The 13,474-nt window shown below is 33.8% G+C and overlaps 1 protein-coding gene across 1 annotated transcript; it reads right to left on the bottom strand.

Annotated features, from left to right (window-relative positions):
* Positions 1 to 8,459: 8,459 nt before the first annotated feature.
* Positions 8,460 to 9,963, bottom strand: LOC111635865. The gene is made up of 5 exons (XM_023380981.1): positions 9,834 to 9,963; positions 9,246 to 9,591; positions 8,872 to 9,169; positions 8,693 to 8,796; positions 8,460 to 8,597 (listed from the first exon to the last, which is right to left on the bottom strand). Exons 2-4 carry the CDS (start codon positions 9,573 to 9,575, stop codon positions 8,714 to 8,716), a joined length of 711 nt encoding a protein of 236 aa, XP_023236749.1. The 5' UTR covers positions 9,576 to 9,591; positions 9,834 to 9,963; the 3' UTR covers positions 8,460 to 8,597; positions 8,693 to 8,713.
* Between the last annotated feature and the right edge of the window lie 3,511 nt (positions 9,964 to 13,474).

Genomic DNA, 13,474 nt, shown 5'->3' with positions numbered 1-13,474 from the left:
GGCAATATGAAGTTCATTCAGAATTTTCTTCTGTAGCTGATATGGGATTATCACTCTAGTTCCCCATAGCAAGCATTCCTTGTACAGTGACAATTCAGTAAAATGACTGAAAAATGCAGAAAGATCTTCACATGGATTTCTATCAGGCCAACCAGTCAGTATGTAGTGATGAACACATTTCAACAGTGGACCCTTAGCAATTAATGATGCAATGTCTGAAGCTGTGACTGGTGAAGTGTCAAGTTGCTCCAGAAATAGAACTTCGCTGGCTGGTGGTACATCCTCGTGAAGTGGTAAGCAACTCAGTGCATCCACATTTGCTACTTCTCTGTCTGGTTTGTACTTCAGTTTATAATCATATGCACTGAGAATCTGTGTCCAATGCAGCATGCTGGGTGAAAGAATTAATGGTGTTGGCTGATCAGTCATAAATAGTCCCAAAAGCGGTTTGTGGTCTGTATAAATAGAAAATTTTGTTCCAAAAAGGAAATGATGAAAACGTTTTACTCCATACACAACAGCAAGAGCTTCCTTATCAATGAGTGCATAACCATGTTCAGTCTTTGTTAGTGTGCAGGATGCAAAAGCCACAAGTGATTCTTTTCTATCCTGTGAATGTAAACAGAACTGCATCTATGCCTTCAGGTGATGCATCACATATGAATGTGATTGCCTTGGTGCTGTCAAAGAAAACAAGTACATTTTCTGGTGAAAGGAGGGTTTTTAGTTCATTGAAGGCTCTTTGATATATTCTGTTTATTTCCAGGATGCATCCTTTGTCAGTAGTTGGTGTAATGGTGCTGCAATAATGGTCCTGTGGTGCAGAAAATTATCATAAAAGTTCACTAACCCAAAAAAAGCCTAGAGTTCCTTCCAATTTGGAACAGGAGCCTTTCTGATTGCAGTCACCTTTGACAGTGCTGGATGAAGCCCATCACTATCAATTTGATAGCCTAAAAACTCAACATTTGAGACACCAAATAGACACTTGTCCTTGTTTATGTGTAACTCATAATCTGATCATTTCTGGAAGACAGTATGAAGTGTTGATGCAAATTCATCCCTGTTAGCAGTACAGATGAGGATGTCATCAAAATATGGAGAGGAGTATATCTACTAAACTCTGGAATACTACTGGAGTACACTACCTTCAAACTGAAGATAATTTACCTTGTATGCTCCTCAGTGAGTGATGATTGATTGTAGCCGTACTGAGGCATCATCCACAGGTAGTTGTAGATATGCCTAGGCCAAGTCCAACTTTGCAAATATTGTTGCAGGTGGGAGAGATGCCAATAGATGGACCACAAGTGGAATTGGATACAGATGTGCTCTAAAAGTTTTGTTAAATGTTACTTTATAATCACCATAAAAGTCTTATTTCATTAGATGGTTTCATAACAGGCACAACTGGTGTAGCCCAGTTGATCTTCAATAGGTTTGAGGACACCTCTCAATAGAGCAGCAAGTGTTGCTTCAATTTTTGGATGGAGAACAAGTGGAACTGGACATGCTTTCATTTGGATTGGTGGGTTTGTTGAGTCCACCAGTAATGATACTGGAGGACCCTTGTATTTGCCCAGTTTCCCATTGAATACTTGTGAAAAAATCTTCAATGATCCTTGTGATATTGTCACAGGAAACAGCATTGACACCACACAATTTAATTCCTAATGATTCAAACGAGTTCATATCGAGAAGGTTACAATCAATTGCAACAAATAGTTGGAGTTGATATGCATATCCATTGTATGAGACTGGAACGGTACACTGTCTTTTAATGCTAATTGATTTACACTGAAATTCATGGAGCACAAAGGGAACTTGTGCTCCATGAATTCCATGGCTGTAACTTGAGTGTTTTCTTAGGCCACGGACATGAACTTGTCCTCACTGATAATTGTATAGTCAGAACCAGAGTCTACTTCTAACTGATATGGATGGCCATTGAGTTGAATGGTGATCTTACAGTTATGAGATGTAGTTGGGCCAAAGTTGTTAACAGTGTACGATAGTACAATCCCAACATTGTTTGTGAAGGCAGCTATTCTTAGTGGTCTCTTTTTCCTTTTATATGGTAGAGATACTGATGGTTCTGGTGCATTTTTAGCACTACAGACACACACTATATGTCCAGTTTTCTTGCAGTAGTGACATTTAGCATTTAGATGTGGGCATTTATTTCTCAGGTGTGCACCACCACAACTACTACAAGGTTTTAGCTGAGAGCTTGATTTTGAGAAATTCTTGGCACCCTATTTCTGTTTCTGGCCTATCTGTATGACAGAAATGGTAGAAGAATGCACTCCATCAGTAGTATGCTCGGCACAGATTTCTCTGCTCCTGTTGGTGGCAATTTCTGCTGCGAGGGAAAATTTGACAGAGTCATTGAATTTTGGGTCTGACTCTGCTAATAAGCTCCTCTATGAAACTTCATCCCAAAATCTGCAAACATATTGGCCGCAAAGATGTTTGCACAACGTCTCTGAAACTGCAATCATCTTCAAGGCGTTACAGATGACAACATAAGAACTTAGACACGCCTTCCTTCTACACTCTTTTTTGAAATTGGAAACATTGGTAGATTATTGGTGGCCTGGGACAAAAATAATTCTTGAGAAGAGTCAATAATTGGTCATATGTCCTTTGTCAAGGCTGATTGGAACCGTAAGAACGTAGAATCCCAAGTGTCTCAAGACCACAGGAGGCAAGAAGTGTTGTTCTCTTTTTGTTGTCATCGACAATGTTGTTTGCTTTGCAAAAACATGTTAATTGTTCTACATACATGTCCCAAGTCCTTGGCTGATCGATACCAAAAGGTTGTACTGAGCCAATGGTCACTATGATGAGATGTGAGAGAGAAGGAAAAAGAAAATGGCAAGATGTTCACTAGCATACATTCAAATTGTCATCAGCTTTGTGTGCTGGATATGTTCCAGAAGATTAAAATAATCCCACTCTTATTGCCAATGTTAAACCTAGAGTAATAAATAATAAAACACACAGGAACAAGTCTAAGTAGCCTTTATTCCTCGATAGCACGAGCATACAATAAAACCAGTCAGACTAACCGAAAAGGTGTCAAATTGCCAAAAACCACTTCCCTTACTAATGCCCTCTGCCATAACATTTAGTTTTTAGTCGATAGACTACAAGAATCTTCTCTCAAAGACTAACTGGCATTGTTTTTTGTAAAAGCACAAAATATCAACTTTTATCATTTTGTAAATTTTCTTGTGTACAAACTAAACTAAACTAATCTAATTTTTGCATTTATAAATATAATTATATTTTGAGGAACAGACATACACCTCTCCATAATAAAATGTTTCATAGAAAATATGTATAATAGTTCATTAAATAGATTAAAGTTATATCCATAGAAATTACATGGATTACATACATGCATATATATCCAGGGGCTGTAGAAAGAGAGAAAAAGTGGTGCAGCCTGAAAATGGAGAGTGGTTGCCATAGTCTCCTAGATTCTTCATAAAGATTTTAGTTTCAATTCTGACCTAGTTATTTCAAGTTTTTACTTGAAATAACTGGGTCACTAGTGGCTATGTAGATAAAACTACAGCACTTGTTGTTGGTCATGGATTTTCTTTGCTTATCTGACACCTAAATAGGGACCGGTTTCCTTTAGAGTCTTCCAGGGAGACACTCTCTTTAGCAGATCACCTGTGTCGTGCCGTATCTCATCAAACTAATTTCAACTTTTCTAATGTCTAAATCTTCCTGGGTAGGGATATTTGTGTTGCTGATGTTTTTCCATAGGGGATAATACTCTCCACTATGGAAAAGGCAATTGGTTTGGTCTGACAGTATTGCATAGTAATAGGTAATAGTAAGGTAATATTTGAAATTAGAACTATATTTGTAATGTTGCAGCAAAAAGTAGTCTGACCATGGCCAAATTAGCTGAGCCTGTTCCTATGGCCTTGCATGCATGCAATATAACCACAATTCTGCTTTTAGCATAAAGTTTATTTCTACAACAAATTTAATTTTAATTCTATGCATATATCAAGTTTTCAATAGAACTGTAACTTAAAGATACATATATCTTCAGATTGCACTTCTTACATGGGAGGGTTTTCATTGTTCAATGCTCTGTATATTGTAGATGGATTGGGTACATTGAGGAATAAATTCTGTTGATGTTTTTACATTTTATGGTTTAAATGTAAAGGAAAAATACATTGCTTAAGACAAATTAATTGATTACAATGAGAACATGAAAGAAATTTGTATTCATTAGATGATAGTGATAGAAATACATTTATGTTGATAACATCAGAAAAACTTGTAATATTCTCTTCTGTCACATATCCTAATTTCTTGCCATGCCTATTGTAACATTCCAATTTTCAACACGAGTGTTGAAACCAACAATTTGACATCATCATCAACATTCCAACTTTGAGTATGAAATGCTTAGTTTCCATAATTCCATTCTCAGCAAGATGGAAGAGAAGTGTATCATTTCTGCTGTTACAGCATTTTGCAATATTTTTAGTGCCAATGCAATGATTTCATACAAAAGGAAAGTGAAACAGGCAACAAACTGTTTCTACATATAAATGTAGCAGCTGTGCAAGAAAATATAAAGAGAAAGAAAGCCAAAATAATAGGATATGAAGAAGAGATAGTTCTTTTATATTCTATGGAAGATTTTAAATCTCATTTTCATTTGAGTCGTTCAATAGTCGAGGTAGTCTCAGTCTCGACATGTTGCACCAATAACCCATTGGAAAGTAGTGGTCAACATAGCTGTTGAGTGCTGAGTGTGTTGCATCAGTGTTGACAACAGTACCACTTCAATGTTGAAAAAAAGAACATTGAAATCGGTGCTTAATCAGCGTTGAAAATCGGAATGTCTCTTATGCTAACATGGGTTTAAAAGTAGGAGTATGTTATATGTAAATGATAGCTTTAAAATAAATTTTTGCTATTTAATTTAAACATGATCATGATCATATCATTCACTTCTACTCTGATCATTTCTTATATTCTTGTTATAATTTTGAATTACATAAAAAATAAACATAGAGAAATGATTCCCAAACTTTTTCAAGCCACTGCTCCCTTGTTTCTATAAACTTATACCTAATTCCCCAACAATATCCCAATGCTCTTTTCCCATTTTCTCTTGTATGAGAAAGGCTTGGAAATATTCTTAGAAAAGCTTTTCTACAAGCCTTACACTTTGTCTCTATGGCAGTGGTTCCCAACCTTTTTTCATTAGCGTACCCCGTGACATGTCATATCTCTAGATTGTACCCCNAGTTGGGACATTATTCCCAATCTTCATACATGTATCCAACACTGTTGCAGATTGAATTTATCCATAATAAGCAAAACTGAGACAACCTTATAAACTGTAATGTGTTTGATGTATCAAATGACTATAAACAAATTAACCAATGCATTTTCAATTTGAAGGATTACTAGTTTGAACTTTATCCTATTCATTTTTGTATAAACAACAAAAATTAGCAGCTTTTCATCATATCAATTAAGTAATTTCTTGGAAGGGCAAAGAGTTTTTTAAAACATAAATAAAAAGTTATAAACTGAAGAACAGTTAAAGTTGAACTTTAACTTACATAATTAATATAACCTGTTTAGTCATTGCTAACACATTTCATCTTCAATCAAGGAACCAATCAGTTTGTTCTTCCAAAACATTTTTGGTAGTGATAATGATCTAAAAAATTTGACTTTTACTAGTGTAAAAGTTGAATTTTTTAGATTATTTTTTAAGGTAAAATTTATGGGGTTAACTATTATATGGATACAACTTTTGAGGGGCTGAAATTCAAGCTAGAATCCAATGTACCAAATCAGTATCAGAAGCCCAACTGATTTCTAAATGAAATGTTTTCTTCTCAAAATTTCATATTTCTTGAATGATTTTACAACAGTGTCAACTTTTAGTTCCTTCCATGAATCAACGATCCATTCACAGATCAAAAGCAATGATGGAGCCCTCACGATGCCTCCCTTTGTGTATGTTTTTTTTCTTCGCAGTTGTTGTTCAGCACAGAGGACAGTCACTCATTTACTTGCAAACTGGAGTAGTTGTGGAGACAGATAAGAGTCTTATGGCACTTACAAGACAATGGTGCTGGAGAAGAAGAAGATGTGTCTGTCAAGAAGAGCAGGCGATCCGGGTTAGTGCTTCGATGGCACTGTGGATACTGGCAGACATTTCATTCACTAAACAACATAGATTTGTCATGCAACACAATTAACAAGGAACTCTCCTTTTGACCTTGAGATTCAGGGTTTTTATTGATTTTCTACCCAAATCCCTTATTTTGATTAGTCCTAATTTCCTTGTCTCACTTTTTGGTCTCTCTCCACGTAAATACAGATTGGTTCAGGTTGCAATTAAGGTCTGCTTTGGATGATCTACCTGACACCATCCTTCAACTCTGACTGGGAACTGTTGATACAACCAAGAAACTTGTACTTGTATTTTAGCCCATTGTTAAAATTCTAAAATGTCAGAATTAAGGAAATAATCTCAGATGATGTCTCCTTGACTGTCAAACTTTCTCCTTTTCCCAATTAACCCTAACTTCAATCTGTTGTATATGAGTATTGGTGTCAGAGTTTCATCTTTCCAGGTTGACATTCATCTATGATCTAACATGTGCGAGTTGCCTAGAGACTCCTTGTTTATCTCCATGTTGCATTTATTTTGATAACTACAGAATTTTTCCTCTCTTTCTTACATAACTTTCATTTGGTTTTTGTTTTAACAATTTCTGTATAGTCAATGCAATTAACATGATTTTGGACCCTGTCTGGGACCTCACAAATGGCTGCACAAGTAACACACCTTCCATCTTGATGATTTTCAAGTGCCCACTCTGCAACTTTGTGGCCACTTGCTATGTTTTCTTTTTCTATTTTCATTTTGGTATTGTCTGAAGTTTGTTTCATATCTTTCTCTAGTCTCTCACAAGTTTCTCCAACACACAAAATTCCCCTGCTGCTACATAGTTATTTGTCTTCTCGGCAACTTCAAACACTTTTAGTTTAAATGTTACCATATATTTGTTATTTTTTCTGGAGGGCATTTTTATGTAAAATGACAGAGAAATTTTAAACTGTAGTTGTAGATTTGTGTGTGTGTTTGCACCGACATGTCACGCGTCATTATGTTGATGGCACCTCTGCTGAGATGACCCCTGCCTCTGTCATTTCTGGCCATAATTTATTATTATTCATTAGATTGTTTTAGTAAAAATTTTTCTTGCTCCAATATCCAACAGCATCCAAAATACTGTATATTTTAGATCCAAAATGCATGAATATTGCAGATTGAGTTAATGAAACGCATTTTAGAAAATATCTACTGGTAGATGGTGTTCTTACAATTGTTAATGGAATTATGAAATTGGCAAAAATCCTCATGATGATAAAGCAGAGTCAGAATGGTGCTTTTCAACATTGTAAACAATATAAACTTTTATAAAGAGCACTACTTATCCTGAAAAACTAGATGCACTTGCAGTGCCTTCAATGGAAAAAATTCTGGCAAATGTTGACCTGTTGTCCATGAAATACTAGTGTAGACTTAGGGACCTATGGAAAATTCCAGGATTTTTGGCCAAAAATAGGGGATCAACTATTACTCAAGTATATATAGTACATAAATTATCTTTAATCAATATATTTTAGTTTTAAATAGAATTGTTTAAATATTAAATCATTTAAAATTACATTTCTCAACATTCAAAAAAAAAAAAATAATAATAAAAGAAACACTAAAATAAATTAAAAGTAACTTCATATTTCATCCCTACCTACACCTCAAAAACATAAAAGGTTGACTCTGACATGAGACTATTATGTTCCTTAGGAAGTCACTTAAAAGACAGAAGAAACCATGGAGTAAATTATGTTTCTGAGGTGTAGGAAGGGATGAAATATGAAGACACTTTTAATTCATTTCAGTGTTTCTTCTATTTTTTGTGAATTTCAAGTGTTCTTGTCATTATGACTTTTTACTAACGTAATATTTATCGTTTAAATCTTTCATTCCATGAGCAATTTTTAAAAAAAATTATTTTTGGAATACATATATCGTATTTAGGCGGATGTTTTTTATCCAAACAATTAGAAGACATTTGCATACTTAAAGTAGGATTTTGATTATGAATCTTTGTGCATTTCAGGCTTTAATGTGGATTGTTGTTTGGAATAGAGCATTGTAGCTACATTAAGTGGCATTATACATTGCTCTTAACTACATTAAAAATAGCTGAGAATCTATTCATTATTATTTGAAAATACCTAAACTGCCATTTAAAGGTCCGTCGTAAGTACAAGAATTGTAAATTGACTGCCTTTTAAGTCAAAGAATATCTGCTTTAAAATAATAATAATAGTAAAAAGTACAAGTTTAGAAAATTTTAATGAAATGATGTAATAACTTACTGTCCTGCATGATAAATATCACCCGCATCTAACACTGTTAAATCTGCTTGACCATCCTTGATCAACTGCATACAATCTCTTTGACTGTGACCAGTTATGCAAACTAAGTCAGGTTTCAACATTTTTGCTCTAAATGCTGTCTACATGTAAAAGAAAAAATTTATTTTAAATAAAATAAATGCTTATATAGAAATATTAGTTTTGTAAACAATAAACATATAAATTGATAACTTACTCTCATCTTATTGCATTTCTTTTATTCTGCAACTGACACTACACACAATTTAGCAGGTGAAAAAGGACATTTTTGTAGTGTTTTATATAAATCTTGCTTTATTCCTAAGAAGAGAATAATTACAGAGAATTTACTTGTAAAGTTTAAAGCTATGTGAAAATTTTGTTTAAACAACTCACCAAGATATCCAGCAAATATCTGTTTGGTGGCATCTAGAGCAACTAAATTAGTAGTTGTGTCTAGAAACAGAAGATTGGTGCTGTTTTTGTATGGATCGCGATCATCTCTGGTTCCCGATTTGAATAGTTGAAAAGATTTTTCAGACACACTGTTTGATGAAAGGCTTCTTCTATTGTAAGGGTAATAGTTAGAACCTCCTCTATATGAAGCATTGAAATGAGAAGGAGGAGGAGGAGGATAATCGGGATTCCAGTTGCTAGAATACGGATTATTTCTACCAAATAACTTAACTGCAAGCTGAAAATGTTTTTAGAAATATATTAATTAACACAACTCATTACTATTTATTAAATAACTGAAATGTCAGTGCAACCTTTAAAAATCTTTGGTATCTTTTTCTTGTTTCTGGCAGGAGAACGGAACTAACTGCAACAACATGAGCAGGTACATAACCCCAATTACACGAACGAAAGTCGTCGACAGGAGCGGATGTCTCTTTTCTATTGAATGGGCAGACTAGTTTAAATTCGGATGCAGGAGGTCCCCTGTAATTGCGCTGACTTGTCATTTCACGAACGGTGCTGTCTTTTAGAAAAGCTACCTCTCCATTATTCAACAAACAATTAAAGGCACCTTCGAAATTAGCATATTTATTGTTTCCACTGCAACGGTTACTCTTTTTACCTTCGCAGAGTTCGCACATTTTTGAGGATTGTCACCTTAAATAAAAATTAAATAAACTTAAACATAAACAAATTAATTTGTACTCACAGCAATTAAAACAGAATTTGACAACTAAGCCTCAAATCAACCCAGTATTCAATTTGGCTTTTTGAATACATTATACACATCAGACATGCCAATGTTATCTTATGGTTGGTTGTACAAAGATGTCAGACTCTGTTTTAGCTGCAAATCTCATATAATAATTAAAATTTTTGCTGACAGACACTTCACTCACCTGTTGGGTTATATTTATCGATTAAAGAATTAGGCGTGCAACTGGGACCGAAAAATTCTGCCGCAGATTTAATTATATTATTGCAATACTTTATCGGCAACACGTCCTCTTCTATTAATCTTGCTATAGGAATTATCCATCCTCCCAGCTGCCCCACCGAAGGAAAACAGACTCTTTTACCTTTTAAATCTCTCAAATAATCGAGCCGAGTAGAAATCCTTGTAACTGCAACTGCATAATATCCATCTGTTTCTTCTATAAAATTAAAAAAAATTTTTAATTGAAATATCCAATTTTAAAACAAACATATCAATTTAAACTTTTGTATTTGATTAACTTATGTTGTATATAAAATTAACACTTGTAAATGCTAATTTTAAAAAACCTAATGGACTTCAGCAATTATTATAACCATAAAAATCTACATAAAAAGTCATTATAAGAACTTAACACTGGAAAAATTGAGAATTATATAAAAATTTTTAAAATAAAGTGATATTTAATCATTAAAAATTATTATTATTATTAGTTAACAGAAAATATATCAGATACAAATAATTATGGACATTAATATTAAACATATTTTTATATTGTGTCTCCTGTCCCGGTCCTGTCCGAGAATAAGCAGTTAGAAGACATAGGACTGTTCCAGCTTCCATATTCTAGAATGATCATTGCATACAGTCATCCAACAGCATGTTGAGATATATTTGAGGGCAGAAACCTTTGTAAACTCTCTCTCTCACTCTAGAGGTTAGGCATGCGGCATAGTGACTAGTTTGATCACCTTTACCGATAGATTTATATGTTATCCGCATTTAATCATTTAATTCTTTATGTATGCTCCTGTAAATTAGATTAGTTATATAATAAACTCCTTATTTGTTTGTTTAACCTGTGAACCTGTCTATCATTGCTTGCACAGACACCTGTTGACTTTCTCAACTCCCTCGCCACTCGATAAAAAGCCATCAGTGATGCTATGAACGGATCTCGCTGATCCAACAATTAGAGGGCTCTGTCCCTTCGCCCGTATTCTCACAAAACCACCTTTTGAAAAAATGAACAAAGTTGTACAAATGATTAATTCATAAATCAAATTTAATCCAATACAATTCATTAATTTCAAAAGACAAGTATAAATCTTTTGTGAATATATGTATAAATTTCTCTTAAGAATTCAGACACGGAATCTTAAGAATTTGAAGAAATATAACTAAAGCTATCAGGCTGACAATGTTTCTTCATAAGAACAAATATTGCCAGCTGATATCTTAGTCCTCATATCTACAAAATGTTTATCAATTTTGAAAATGGTTATTGTAGAAATAATTCACTACTGTATTAATAATTTTCAAAATTAACAATTCATCCACAAGCATTTTTATAAGCTCAATTCTCAAGGACCATTTAAGGTTCTCAATGTTCTGTTCCGCTACATACTGCCAGTTTAACCAATATACCTCGCAATGATCTAATGAAAAGTTTGATTAGTGATAAAATTTGATGTTCTTCCATTGACCAAGAACAAACAGAATTGTGAGATGGCATCACATGTTCTGTATTTAATGCAAGAGCTCAATCAACTTATCTTGTACAAATGTAAAATGGAGAATATTTGAGCTACAAATGATAAACTCAACAACAAATAGAAAAAAAATGAAAAATTATGAGGTTTTATATGGAGAAAAATTGCAAATGATTTGTTTCCTGGAATAATAGATAAGAATTAAGCATATAAAATAGGCCTAATTCAAATAAGTTCACTATATCTGTTGGAGAATTCAAAAACCTATGATAGATATTGCTCGATTTAACAAATGATAAGTAGCAACTAACTTTGAATATACTGTATCTAAATTGTGGAATATGGCATGTGTAAGCAAGCATCAAATAGGACTCCATGGATTCATAATTATCAAATACACTATAAACTGTTGAACAGTAACCTCAACAAAACAGCCATGTCTAATAAAAATGGGTTATAAACCAGCCTTTATTCATTCCTCTGTATTACAAAAAATTTTAAATTAAGTGTTTTTAATTGAGAACTTGACAACGAAATAGCAGAATAATAAATGCATCATCTTTCCAAGATGTCTTTAAATGTTGAGTACGAGTCCTGGGGACCTAATCCTAATTTATAGGATGTTGAAAGTGTACCTGAAACAAACTTGTGCAGTGAAAGGTCTGATTAAATGAGTTTGTTCTAAACAACACTTACAACACATTTGTGTGTTGCTACACAGACAATTTAACACTAAGCGTCCCAGTCAAATCATCAAACTTTTACAGTAATTTTATCCAGATGTGTCAGGTCTTATTTGGCAACTAGCCTCACCAATCTACATTGGGTACAAAAACTTGGCCAAACCCACAACAGGCACAAAAGCAAATAATCTTAAGCCATGTAGAAAGAGTTTAAAATGTCACTGTGACTATAGCATGCAATTTGATTATGCTCCTATTGATATAAGTTACATGCATTTCATACTGAACACTAACCTATCTTCAGTTAACAATTATTAACTTCAAAACATTTTCAGCCTTTCTAAGGCCATCCCTAATATACAATTCTCTCCAGTGCACAAGCAAAAAGACTGATTTTAAAACACCAATTGTTCCACAAGCAGAAATATTCTTCCAAAATTTAAATTCAATTTTTTAAAGGTAAATGTTTATATGGAGTGTTCCATCCAAACTTCCTTTCCAAATTCTTTTCTGAATATCGAGAATTCAAACTTAGGGTTCGAAAAATCAGTAATATAAATGCACAAGATGACTGCAACCACCATATAAACATAGATAAGAAAATAAACTCAAAAGACAAAAAATAAATATAAGCAATCAACATGTATACTTCAAAGACAGCTTTCCAAGTCATGGAAATAATTGCAATCTTTGATGTAGTTTGTGTTTTTCTCAGAGAAATAAATTTACACCTGTTTTAAGAGCTTTAAGTCCCCTCTTTCCCTCACCAACCATATCAAAGCTGCTTCATGTAGCAGTGCCTCTATTTCCAGATCTGTTGCCCAAGTTAGCTAGATAAGTATTATGCAAGCATTTATATCAACTGCATGCACCCTTAGTTTTGTCAAGAGAGAGTGGAAAGTCACTCTAGCATATTCCATATTCATACTAAACCTCATGTCAACTACTGATATCCTGTACATGCCCAGTATCCTAAAGGAAAATATGCTAAGTATCCTAAATTTAATAAGGATACATACTGCATAGAGAATCCCAACGGGCAGTCCATCTTTAAAAATCAAATAGTTCTATATGCAAGATATGCTGATGGTATCTTGATCATTTAGAACAGGGGTTCTCAACCTTTTTTTTACCCATGGACTCCTTTTCTTCTTAATTTTTTTTGTGGACCTCCATAGATTGCACAGAAAAAAACCTTATATGTTTTTGTTACATTGTTTCAAATTGGAAAAATATTTTAATACTGAAGCTCTGAATTTCAGAAAAAGTAACTATGGTATTTATGAACTAGCACTTTTAATACCTCAAGATTGAGTTTTGCACAGAACTGAAGGTTAGGGTTAAAATAAACCGATTACCTTTATACTGGAGGGAGGCTATAAAGTTTATAGCCTCCCTCCCTAATCTTTAAGATCTGGAACAAACTGATG

The sequence above is a fragment of the Centruroides sculpturatus genome, unplaced genomic scaffold (assembly GCF_000671375.1).
Source record: "Centruroides sculpturatus isolate CEXI.00-Female unplaced genomic scaffold, Cexi_2.0 scaffold816, whole genome shotgun sequence".
Lineage (NCBI taxonomy): Eukaryota > Metazoa > Arthropoda > Arachnida > Scorpiones > Buthidae > Centruroides > Centruroides sculpturatus.
Note: the sequence above shows the minus strand (reverse complement) of the source record. Positions and strands in the feature narration are given on the sequence as shown.